This window comes from Brachycentrus maculatus, unplaced genomic scaffold (genome assembly GCF_059751285.1).
Source record: "Brachycentrus maculatus isolate JH-2025_06_01 unplaced genomic scaffold, ASM5975128v1 h1tg000358l, whole genome shotgun sequence".
Taxonomy (NCBI): Eukaryota; Metazoa; Arthropoda; class Insecta; order Trichoptera; family Brachycentridae; genus Brachycentrus; species Brachycentrus maculatus.
The window spans coordinates 448371-461587 of record NW_028281107.1 but is presented as its reverse complement, the minus strand read 5'-3'; the positions used below and the strand labels follow the sequence as shown (position 1 = coordinate 461587).

Sequence of the window (13217 nt, the reverse complement as noted above, 5' to 3'; positions counted from 1 at the left end):
CTCAAACAGTATGAAAAAATCTAAAGAATTCACAACAATATTGAAGATTTTATAGGATTTTCGTATTTTATATCGCGATGATTTCCACTGATATTTGATTGAGTGATTGTTTTTAAGATGAAACCATATTATTTGTTTCCATTCAAGGAAAACTGTTTCGGGTAAGATGTTAATCGTAAAAATGTCCCAGATCCAAGCACTTTCATATTATCCATGAAAAAGCTTGGATCTGGGACGTTTTTACGATACTTTGTTACCAATGCTCTAAATTTTTCTGCTGCCTGGCGACTCATCGCTAAACTCTACTAAAGCTCCATGCAGTACAGGGTACAGGTCCATTTTCCTTGGCCTCACGCTGTATGGTGACTCTTTTAAAATCTTTACAAAATAGTGTTTCTTTAGGTGGACATTTCATTACCTATCCCGAGACGAGACTATACTAATTTATATGGCTTTATCACTCGAAACATTCTAACACCGGTCGCAGTATAAAGAGTTGGCGAAAATATATTTTTGTATCTATGTTATTGCTTTGTTTTAAGGAAATAACGAAGGAGATTTTTTTTCTCGTTATATGTACATAATATAAAGATATCTAAATTTAAATTTGGGTCATAAACTGTGATGACTTAATGAAATGTATCCGCTAAAAATGCAATAAAAAAACTATTTAACAAGTATCACATGGGATAACCACGAGTGGTATCAGAGTTCATTCCGAAGCTCACATATCGTAAAAATCTGTATTTCTCAAATCCGCCAACAAGTCCCCTTCCGGGAGTCCCTGCTCCGACAGGGGCAGGACAGGGCCGCAGTCTTCCGAAAAAGCGGCCAGCGGCAGCGGAGAGCCCCCGAGAGCCGAGGGGCCGTCCCTGCCCAAAGAGTTGCCGTTGATGAGGAAGTCTCGGTTGCTGTACGTGAAGCACTCCCGCTCTCCGGGTGTGCAGGGCACGGAGCGGGAGCCCTCGCCCTCGCGGAGCGCCAGCGGGGGCGGGCGACGCGGCGCCGGCGTGTTGGGAACGGATCGAGGCCCCAGCAACTCTAGCCCCAAATTGTTTATCAGAATTTCATCCTCGGTGCGCCTCTCGCTAGTTGTAGGCATCTCCTCGAATGACAATTCGCTACAGAGCCTGAAATCTTCTTGTTCTAATCCGTTTCGACTCGAGATGGGCTCGCAAGCTTCATTAAAGGGTCCAAAGTCGCAGAAGTCTCCGGGTGTCGGGGTGGGGGGAACGGAGCCGCACGGAGTGTTGTTGTAACTGGCGAAGGGGGCCACCGGTTGGGAAGGATCCGGCGGCCCGAAGTACGGAGCTCCCTCCGCCAGCGGCACGGATTGCGACCGCCCGCCTTCAGGGAAGAACTGACTCACTTCGCGCGACAGGGGATCGGCCGATAGCGGCGGGCAGCGGTCAGCGCAGTAGTACGAAGATGCGCCGGCGAAGCTAGGCCGGTATTTGGAGGCCGCTATGGTCGGCGAAGGAGGCGCCGACATGGGGTAGAAGCCCGCCGAGGGGACGGCGAAGCTGCCCGTATCCCGCCGCAGCTCGAGCCCCGGGTTCCGGCGGCGCCGCCCCTGCTGCGGAGTGCTGCGCGGACTCACAAAGGGGCTGGCCGTGGGAGAGATGGGCACGAAGCTGAACCGCTGCGGAGGGCTTCCTTCGCCGCTCGCGCAAGGCTGCGGGGCCGCTAGGGTTCCCTCTCCCTCGCCGTTGTACGATGGAACCCGCAAATTTTTCTGCAAATATTCGCGCATCTTCGAAACATCATCGCTACTTTGATCCGCAATGCTCGAATTTGGATCCAAAAAATTACTATCCTGCGTAAGGGTCGGTTGCATTTCAGCGGCAACTTCTCCAATCTCTGGGAATTCTCGGGGAAGATTATCGATGGTAGATTTATCATCATCCAAAGGGCGAGTTGTCGCCTGAAAAGTGTCCTTGGAATTGGAGTGGTTTATAGGATTCTTGACATTTTTCGGTAAGTACTTGATGAGTTCCTCCTCATGCTCTTGGCTGTTGCCTCCATTGAGGTAATCGTCCAGAGCATGCTTATCTATCCCACTGATACTGATCATTCGCTCCCGGGTGACGATTTCCAAGTGCTGTTCCGCGCAAATAATGCCAGTCCTGTTGATAGTGTCGGTGAGACTGGAACAGGAGTCGTGGCTGCAGGCGGGCGGAGCGGCGGGAGCAGGCGGCGCGCTGGCTTGAGGGGGTCGGCGGCGCGTGTACTTTGCCTTACTGAGTGATTTTTTTCTGGGACGTCCGCGCTGCGCTGGTCGCGGCGCCGATCCTGCTTCCGCGGCAGTCGGAGGCGGTTTCTTAGTCTTTTTGGGGGCGATCGATTCATCGGGATATATAACAGGATCAGGTCGCTCGACCACTTGCGCTGGCGGCGTGACATCGGGACCCTGAGAAAAGTAGGATCGATTCGGCGGAAAGATTTCCATCGGCTGCGGTTCTTCGACAGGAGCGCTAGGTTCGGCGTTGTATATCGGCAAGACCGCCGGATACGCGCGAGGATCGGCGTCCGGCTCCTTTTTGAGGGTATCCACTTCCATCGTGAATCTGGAGGCGAGTTTCCCCCCGAAGCTCTCGGTGGCTCGCATCTTTTTTGGCAGGTACTGCGCGCTGCCGGGGGAGGGAGGCGCGGCGGGCGGGGGGCGCGAGTAGACGCGCGGGTAGTTGAGCTCGTTGTTGTAGGTCTCCAGGATCATCTTCTTGCCGGGCATGGGCAGGCGGCGCGGGGCGGGCGGGATGCTCAGGTTGATGGGCTGCGCCCCCAGGGCCAGGTAGGGCGCCGTCTGCGCGGGGGGCGGGGGAGGGTAGTAAGGCGAGTAGGGGGGGAAGGCGGGCTGCTCGCTCTTGATGCGCAGCGCCGCCTCCGCTTCCCTCTCCCGGTCTGCCTCTTCCTCCTGTTCGGCTTCTCTCCTGCTCTTTTTACCGGGACGACCCTTGCCGGGAGACATTTGTGGCTGTGACTGAGAACATTCCATTTTAAAGAACTGTTGCGCTTAAGATGGGGACTGACCGGAGTCATTTCGTTGTAACGTAACACGTTAAGATGTGAACATTGGTATAGTCAGAATAGCGTTCAGAGTGATCCATCCGAAGTTGGATGCTCGCCGCAAATGTTACATTACGGCGAAATGTGGAGGTCAGTCCTCATTTTTACGGCAGTGAATGCCTATTGTGTAATCAGTTACCGATGATATGCATTATACAGTGCTTGAAAAGATATTTTGATTAACAATTAAGTATTTCTAATGACTTTTTTAAATACAAATGCCATAAAATGTGTCGCTTCACCCACCCCTGGCGCCAAATAAACAAATGATAGAAGACATGATGTTGGTTTAATTTGTCTATGACACCATTATCGTCACAGCAGGGTGGATACGGTCTCTGATGTACACCCAGTAGATGAGATCATGCTTACCGCCTTTTACTATTTTATATTTATATATTTTATTTCATTTTATTTTAATTACGTTATTTCTTTTCACCAATTAATATTAGGTTTTTGCATGGTACATATGCATATGCCATATGAACCTTAACCCTTTCCGGTTCTCCAAAATTAAAAAAAAAATCTAGGTAGACAGTTACATTCCAATTGTAAAAAATCTTTTGTCCTCTGCTCCACATACTGTTGTAATAGATACGAGGGACAAAAATGTAAGCTTGGAATTTAAATAGATAATACTAATGATGAAAAAAATGTCAAATAACATCCGACATGGGACCTAAGAGCAAAAAGTTGAATGAGATTCGACATTGGATCAGTAAGGGTTAAGGACCTGCACATTTCACCTCAAGGCGTAGAATAAAATGAAAAAAATATGACCCATTTGTAGAACGGAGGCGGTTCTGTAAATGAGGACTGACTACAGTAAAATGCAAAAATGACTATGTTATGATTAGTATCTACCTGAATCTTTCTCTTGAGTTCCTTTATGACGCCGCGTTGCTGCGGCGAGTGTTCCTCCATACCCCCAAATGCCTCACCGCAGTCTGGAATAAAACAATTACAAGTCAAAATATGTGTATATTACCATAAGTACAGAAAGGGTACGTGTATTTGGGTATAAATTAAAGGACAACAAAAAAGATGTGAAATTTACTAAAAAACGTATGGTATTAAATTATTTTGTGCTACACAAGGCTATTCATATTTGAGAAAAAAAAAATACATTTCAGATGGGTGTTTTTTTACACCTGCGGATAGCTGGCGACCGGATTTGATAGTTGTGTACATATAGTTTAGACCTTAAAGAGATAAGTATATAATATTCATATCAAAACATGAAATAATTCCATCTTTTCTGACTTTGAAATTAGGCTGGTGCAGAAAATAAAAATACCATTCCCATTCTTAAGCAACAATTGACCAAATGGGTAGAAATACCGTTCCCGTCCTAAGTGTGTTAATAAATAATGAATAAGAATGAAGATCTGAAATTGATTAAACATCCGGCCATGTCTTAATTGATTGAGTGTCAAACAATTCACTTTTTATATAATTTTATAATTGAATATTGTAAAAGAAAAAAATAAATAACAATATTTGGGGCACACTTACCGGCTAGCGTGTCGGTGAGTAGCAGAGCCGCAGCTGTGCCGCCGTCTACGCAGTTCTTGTCCACAAGGTGGCGTGCCAAGTCACACAAATTGCTGAACTGGATACCTACGGGGCACATGACATAAATCGTGTTATGACATAGACATATGCACTTCACAATTTTTTTTAAATTCGATACATTGGTTTTTTTTTTATATAATAACAGAATTTTTAATGGAGGAATGTTAGCCTGAGAGCTTCAAAGTCACTAAATACTTTGCAGAAAAAATGCACAAAAAAAATGTATGGTTTAAAATGAGTTAGATTTTCTCTAGGTAATCTTTACACGATATCTGAGTGAAAGCACTCAAAATAATTACAGTAAAACTCCAATTATCCAAATCAATAAGACAAAAATTATTTTTGTTTAATTATTGATTATTTTTAATAATCCCCTTCGGATAATAAAAAAATTGATAATTGTTTTTTTTTTTAAACGGGTTTATTTGAATTAATTACTGTATGTTTGTTGAAAATGGGAGAAAAGTGTAGCTTAGAGAGCTTTACGATGAACTTTAAGTTAGTTTTAAATACTGTAAATTTCTATTGCCATTTTGAGAAAATGACAAAATATTGTTATCATGATATGTTTGAACAACTGAAAACATTCATTTTACGTCACCAAAAATTACCAGCACAATTGAATGAAATTTGTGACAGAAAACAAAAGGGAACAATTCCATTTAAAATCTCAGGTAGATGGGTTGATGCTTGTTTACAAAACTAGCATCGCGGGTTCAATTCCAAAATGAGTTTGAGGAATATATATTTTCATATCTACCTTCCCTATCTTTACTATCCTACTTGCAGACAAGCCTCTAAAAATAGAGGCTTTACGGGTTATTCCAAATCAAACAAAAAATACCCAGTAATTTTTCAGCCCACTCTCGGATCAGTTGTGAAGCAGCAATTAGAAGATCATTCTGCATGGCAGGAATCTCCACCATCTGCAATGTGTCACAATATCAAAAGAAACTCCAAGTGGGGAGAAGCACTCTGTACAAAACTTATATGTATATGAGTAGTCCACTTGCATAACCACCTTATGTTTAAAAAATTTAGTTTTTTTTACCAATGGTCCCAACCGGTAGAAGATTAAATCTTCTACCGATTTGAGTTTTTTTGAGAGATTTTAGAAAGTGAACTGTCACTCGGCATGGCGAGTTTTGCAACAGTATAGATTTTTCCATTCCATTTTATTCCTAACTTAACGAGTTTTGACAGATTATGTTAAATATGAACGTTAGTATTTTAAATTTTCTACCAATTGGCGCCATTAGCTAAAAAACTATATTTTTTTTAAACATAACGTGGTGTCAAAGTGGACTGACTACTCATATCTACACTTCATTCAAAATAAAGTAGTATCATGCCCAATAAAAATAGTGAAAAAGATAAAAACAGATATGTATGTCGCTCGTATCAGTCTAATATTATGAAGTGACAAATAACAGAAAAAAAAATACATATAAAAATGTGAAAGTACATACGCCTCAAAAAAAATATCGAAGAGTGGGACCTACAGATGTTGCCAGATGATAAAATATTCTATTTATGGTTGTCAAGTTGGTTAAGCTCTTTGGCAATTATAATAAGTATAGCAACACCATGCAACAATAATGAATGTACGTTAAAATAGCTATGATTTTCGTATAAATTGTAATTATCTAACTTTTTTTTTCTGGCATTACCTTTAAACAGCTCCCAAGGTCTGGAAGACGCGGGGCCTCTAACTTGATTCTCTTGCGCATTCCGGCATAACAATACCTGTATACAACACAATACTATAAATATTTCATCGTGTAATCAAAACATTTGACACAATATCAAAAAATTACTATATTATTTTTAGGATCACTTTTATAGTATTTTTTTAAAAATATATCTTTATAAATACGTTTAAACCATGTGACCAACTATATTTCACAAAGTTCTTTCAATTACAAATATTTTTATAGAATATAGTAGTATAAGAATATAAACATGACTTTACAATACCAAAATGCAATACAAAATAATTCCAACAGAACTTTAAATATTTGGGAACTAAATACTTCAACAACTTTCCTGCAGACATAAAAAAATGAAGACTTTTTTAAATGTTAATCTAATAATAAATAATAATAATAAAACCCTTATCCGCACCCCAATGGTGCATAGGGCACTGCGTCATATAAACGCAGTGTTATCTTGATCGTTTACACATGAAGGAAAGGTGATCAGCCCTCCGCTTCAGGTACCAGTCCAGGATAATATTGAATAAATATGACAGTGAAAAAATCACTTCTATTTATTTTACCCCCCTTGGGAATCGAACCCGGGACCTCCAGAACGGTAGCCGAGCGTGCTGACCATTACACTACGGAGGCGGACGGATGTTAATCTAAGAAAGAAAAATAATAATAATAATTTCAGTAAAAATCAATTATAAAACAAATAAATATAAAAAATATATAATATGTCTCATAAATTTTTCCCTTCTATATAACAAATTTATATTTTATGAAGTTTTTTCTGAGATTCATCTTTTATAATACCAATATAAAATTTCATCTGAAATTGTTCTTAATAATAAATATTATTATTTATTTTTAGCCAATGAACGATTTTACCAGAAAAAATGTATATAGAAGCAATTCTGCATTTGTATTTTTCTAAATTACAAATTCAGATATGAAACGGTTAACCTGAAATGGTAAATATGAAATTGAAATGAATTTAATTTATATTTGAAGCACTAACTTTGTGATTTTCCATTTTATAATTGAAATGTAACTTTGTTTTAAAATCCATATAAAAAAAGTGATCTCAAAACAAAGTTACATTTTAATTATGAAATGAATTTGTTTTTGGCTGAGATTTGTGCAAGGAAATTTTTACTAGCTGTTTTATTTTGCCGTTCCATTGCCATTTATATATGGAAAAATAGACCCCGCTTGGCGCTGATTCGTTTTTCTTTTTGATGGTATGGGTTACCCGCGCTAAGCAGGATGTTATTGTAGTTAGTTGATTTAAGGCACAGTTACCTTGAGTTTCCGCGTGTTCCAAGGCGGCGTGGTTTCACACACGGATACACCTGCTTCATTACCTTTCCGAAGTCTGCCGTAGACAGGGGCTTCATCTTGGTACTGGAGCAATACGCCCTACAATCCATTCCCACGTTAGCACAATACAGAATGTGTTCAAATATTTACCAAAGTCACTGAGCAATTTCTACTATTATTTCTGCAAAACATAAAATTTAAGCAATTTCGTTTTATTGAATGCATGAAAAAGGTCTAAAGAAAGAGATTACAAAAGTCTCACTGTACAATGTACATTCTTAACCCTTTCCGGTCCCCCAAAATTAAAAAAAATCTAGGTAGACAGTTACATTCCAATTGGAAAAAAAATCTTTTGTCCTCTGCTCCAAATACTGTTGTAATAGATACGAGTGACAAAAATGTAAGCTTGGAATTTAAATAAATAATACTAATGATGAAAAAAATGTTGAATAAAATCCCACATGGGACCTAAGAGGAAAAAATCGATGTCTAATGAGATTCGACATTGGACCAGTAAGGGTTGAAGGACTTTTTTTGATGGATCCTGGCCTAAGTAAATAAGAAATATTGCCTCATTTAAACTAATACAGTGGAACCTCTCATAAAGAGTAATTAGCATTACGACCAAAAAGGATGTGTAAATGTTGCTCCCTTAACAAGCGAAATTTCGCATAATGAGTTACAGAGAAAGGGCAAGTCCAGTTTTCACGACATCCACTTATGCGCCGGGACTTCCGTACCAGTCAAATGAAAAATATTTCGCTTAGCGAGTAAGATTCGGGAACGAATATGCTAGTTATGAGAGGTTCCACCGTATTATCATTCAATGATTTATTCAAAGAATAAAGAATTGATTGGTCAAAAAGGATAGATTAAAATATTAAAATAAAGCTATAAGAAAGATATTTTTAGTGCAAATAGTGTCAAATGATGGCATTGCTGTTTTTAATGACATAAGTTCTTTTTAAAGCATCTTAATTCTTTCAGAAATATTTATTCCAGGACAATGTATGTTTAAAGAGGCATTTGCACAAAGTATATTTTCAGGAAACTCAATTTAAGTTGGCTCTTGTAAATTGGCTTTCCGAAAAAGCGAAATGTCCTTCAAGTCAATCCATTGATTAGAATGCTTTCTGAGCTTGAGCTTAGTGGACTGGTATCATAATAGGTCTCATCAGAACTTTTTTTAAACAAAAACGATCCCGGAAGTCACTTCCTGTCAAGCTTTTTACTTTTCAAAAAATATACTTAAATTTTAAATAAGGATATTGAGAGAAGAGTGAATGCAGGGAATAGAATAAATGGTGCTTTTAACAGAGTGATTGGGAATAAGAATATGTCCATGGAAGCCAAGCTAGCGGTTCACAACGGCGTGCTAGTACCGACACTAATGTATGGAAGCGAAACATGGAACTGGCAAAGGAAGGATGAAAGCAGAGTGAATGCTGTTGAAATGCGCTCCCTCAGACGAATGTGTGGAAAATCATTGTATGACAGAATTAAAAACGACGATATAAGAAAGGAATGTAAGGCTGAACGAGGAATAATTGAAAAGATTAGAAAGAGCTCTTTGCGGTGGTATGGACATGTGGAGCGAATGGATAGCGAGAGAATGACTAAGAAAATATATGTGGCGAATGTGAGAGGGAAAACAAAACGTGGACGACCGAAAAAGACTTGGCACGATCAGATCAATCAGAACCTAAAATCTGGCGGTGTCAAAAGTCTGCGTAATCGTAGGGCATGTATGACTAGATGTATGGATGTGAAGGAGGCTAGGAGTGTATGTCAGGACAGAAGAGTGTGGCGTTCCATCCTCTCTGCCTACCCCTGCGGGGAAATGGCGTGATGGTAGTAGTAGTAGTAGTAGTACTTAAATTTTCATTACAATACCATATTTTATCATTTGGACGAATTATTAGTGTAATTACGTAAGTGCAAGCACTGTTTCGTTTAGTTGATTTTGAAAATTAAAAAAAATATGCTGGAACGCCATTCTACCGCATTGCGTTACATGAAAAAAAGCCCTGGGTCTCATTTAAAATCCACTATGTATGCGTATACTTACGAGTACTCTTCGTACACGTCTTGCTTAGGCAGGGAGATCTCCGGGTCCACCTCCAGATGTGTCTGTATCCACATGACAGTCTGCTGGATCTCACTCCTGCAAAGAGAGTGCGGGTGAGTTTACATGTACATTTGTTACCCGCATTTCAAATTCATGGATGCTGCAAAGAGAAAACATGGTTCGAAGACATGGGCTAGGTGAAGTTCTGTATGACAGAAGGTCCTACAACCTGAGGATGAGGAGAGCTGACCCCAGAGGTCTACAAAGACGATAAGTTGGGATGTAGCCAGGAAGAATATTACTAAATGGTGACTAGTTTGAAACAGGGTGACAAGCCGCATTTACCTGGAGCCCAGGGGGTTGAGAGGCTGCTTGAGGGGGTCGGAGGGAGGCGCTCCGGCCGGCAGCTTCAGGAACAGCAGCAGGCGCTCCATGGGGCCCAGCGCCGACACCTGCCCCAGCAGTGTGGACACCTGGTGCCGGGACTCTCCGCTGTAGACACAACACCAGTTTAGTCATTAACTACTTCATGCTTTCGAACGAGCAGTGTTCCCAGATGCCACGAGTGTCGTATCGCGCCAACCAGAGGACTGCTCGGGTGTTTCTACTTGTTTGCGTAAAGGTGGGGACTGGCCGGAGTCATTTTGATGCGAGCATTTCAGTCAGTAGAGCGAGCTGAGCTGCTCGCCGCTCGTTCCGAGTGCTCCATCCAAAGTCGGATGCTCGCCAGGAATGTTACGTTACAATGAAATGTGGTGGTCAGTCCCCACCTTTACAATAAGATATACAACCCAACCGAGCTCGCAAGTTGCCACTTGAGGCTTGTAGAAGATGCAAATATTTTTTTCTGTTTTAATTCTAATTATAAATTTATACTTTCATTAATTGATTCGGCAGTTACTTTGCGGTGAAATCTATCTATTATCAATTTAACTTTTACGTAGTAAACGCTATTTAAAAAGTGGTATTTAACGACTTTTTTAATAATTATTTTGTTCAAATTGTGTTATTGAATGCGCTAAACAAAACTTTAAAAAAAAAACATATCAAATGGTTGCTGTCGTTTAAATCATTCGACCCTTTGGTTACCAGTACTTTTAAGGTTTAAACATAAATAATTCAAAAGAAAAATATGTTAAATAAAAACAAAAGTAAACAAAAATATGTACGATAATTTATAAAATAATAATTTATAATTAAGCCATTGTTTTATCTTTAGCGCGACGAAAATATCTCTCGGATTTTATTTAATATTTATAAAAAAATCACTAACTAAATAACTAACATGTAAATGCTACTCACTCCATGTCCATCTTTTTTTTTTACGCCATACGTATAAACTAAATTGGTTTAAAGTGCTTTGTTTTTCATTTTTGTCTTTTTCAATTTTTATAAAAATACAACTAATTGTTATATGTAAATGATCAATAATTTTTAATTTGGATGTTAAACTTATTGAAAAAAAAAAACATAACATGAATCAAACATTTTTGCACAATTCCGAAGGAATCCCTAACATACTGTCCGAAATGTATCTGACACTTTTATAAATCATGACGTCAGATCTGACGCATCCGGTATTTTTCGCTAGAGTACCGAAAGCCAATATATCGGATTTTGGTAACCAAAGGGTTAGTAAAAGCTAAAAAGTAATTATTACCGTTATTAAAGTTATGTCAAAAATATTTCCTGAAAAAATAAAGCACACTTTTTATACAAAATGCTATTTGCCAAGAATATTATAAGATTGTGTAAATTAAAATAGGAAGATCCTTAGATACACAAATATGCTGCGTACATTAATATGTTTATAATGTTAACACTATCTATTATATTTTACAGAATTTTTTTCAACTTGTGAAAAGTTTATGTTTTTGTCATACAAGGTTACATATTTGCAAAGGCAGTACGCATAAATATAAGAGATTTCTGAGTATAACAAGGTAGATACTACATAGAGAAATGGTTTAAAATAATATCGAAACTTTTTTTTATACTTTTAACTATAATTATGTTTTTGTCATATAAAGTTACAAATATGTATACGCAAATATATTATTTTTCAGCACAGCAGGAATCGTACTGAAAATATCTTCACTAATAGATAATACAAAGAATAATTTGTCTAAATATCATGTATATGCTATTGAATAAACTTATTTTAACAATGATTTTATAATTTTTAAAAAGTTTGTTTTTGTCTCATGAAGTTACAGATTTGCACAATTAAAATTATATTTTTTGTACAGCAGGAATCAAACTGCAGATATTTACACTTTAAGATACTACAAAGAGTAATGCGTCTAAATATAATTTCGATACAAATCAATAAGCGATTTTTGCGACGCTTATTTAACTTTTAAAAAGTTTGTTTCTGTCAAACGAAGTTACAGATATGCGGGGGACTTTGCGAATACAACTGGTGGTCGGGAAGAGCAGGCTGACCTGAGAGAGTTCTCCACGATGTGCTGCATACGCTCCACTCTGGCGGCGTCCATGTGTGGGGCCGCGGGGGGCCCGGGCGCTTCGGGCTGGCCGGCCAAGGCGCCGTACTGCGCCGCTCTCGAGTCGTGCGGGGACCTGTCCCCGGCAGTTGTCCACGGCTGGAAAGGCGTGGACCCGTCCATATTCTGAACGCGACCCTGTCGCGACACATCTAACACGATTTGGTTATATTTTATCTCCGTACATTCCAACCCGACTGAATGTAATTCTCCATTTTCTTGACGTTCGATCAGCTGTGAGCGGCTAAAGAAGACGTATACTAGCACTAGTACTAGATAACATCATATTACGTCAAATATATTTTTATCTGTTAAGTTCTTACTTACACGTCTTTGTCCTTTATGTAAATTTATACCAAATATAAAATATTTGAACTCTACAATTTATTCTCATTCTCCTTTGCCTCTTTCAAGTATAATGTAAGCATTGTCACATTATTATTTTATTTTTACACTTCGGCATTACAGCTCTCCAAACTAAAAACACAGGACATTTTTGTAGTACGTTTTTTTTTCATTTAGGACTAAGTAGAATCTACTTAGTCTAAAAATGAAAGAAAATAAAACTTTTCAAATTGTTACAGGTTTTTAGAAAAATGTGAAACACTTTTTTTTTTACTTTCCGTTATAAATTGAGAAAAAATTAATTGCATTTTCGTTATACTATAATCATGTCTGACCCTAGTTACATGTATTTGATGAAATACATATTAAATTTTATAAATACAACAAAAATCAGGAGATAAAATAAAATGTAATTAAAGGAATTATTGAACGTAAACGTTAGAAAAACAACAAAACACACAGACCATTTGAAAAAATATTAATCGAATTTCTTTTGTAACTAACGGGACTCCAACCCATGACACCAGAATCGGAGTAAAGTGTGTACCTAACCACACTATGGCGATATGAAATTCATCCGAAGTTGTTCGTATTGTTTGTTTTAATATGCTCTAGAGATTTTCCATTTTAAACACT

At 38.7% G+C, this 13217-nt stretch overlaps 1 protein-coding gene across 2 annotated transcripts; it reads right to left on the bottom strand.

Annotated features, from left to right (window-relative positions):
• Window positions 1-558: 558 nt before the first annotated feature.
• LOC148303652 (uncharacterized) lies at window positions 559-12580 on the bottom strand. Of its 2 annotated transcripts, none has more exons than XM_088269621.1 (9): window positions 12178-12580; window positions 10078-10224; window positions 9733-9828; window positions 7647-7763; window positions 6312-6387; window positions 5486-5567; window positions 4582-4686; window positions 3931-4013; window positions 559-2974 (listed from the first exon to the last, which is right to left on the bottom strand). In XM_088269621.1, exons 1-9 carry the CDS (start codon window positions 12357-12359, stop codon window positions 725-727), a joined length of 3138 nt encoding a protein of 1045 aa, XP_088125747.1. In that variant the 5' UTR covers window positions 12360-12580; the 3' UTR covers window positions 559-724. The 2 variants fall into 2 exon arrangements, with proteins under 2 accessions (XP_088125747.1, XP_088125746.1); XM_088269620.1 differs by having other exon boundaries at window positions 559-2980; window positions 12178-12548.
• Window positions 12581-13217: the final 637 nt, after the last annotated feature.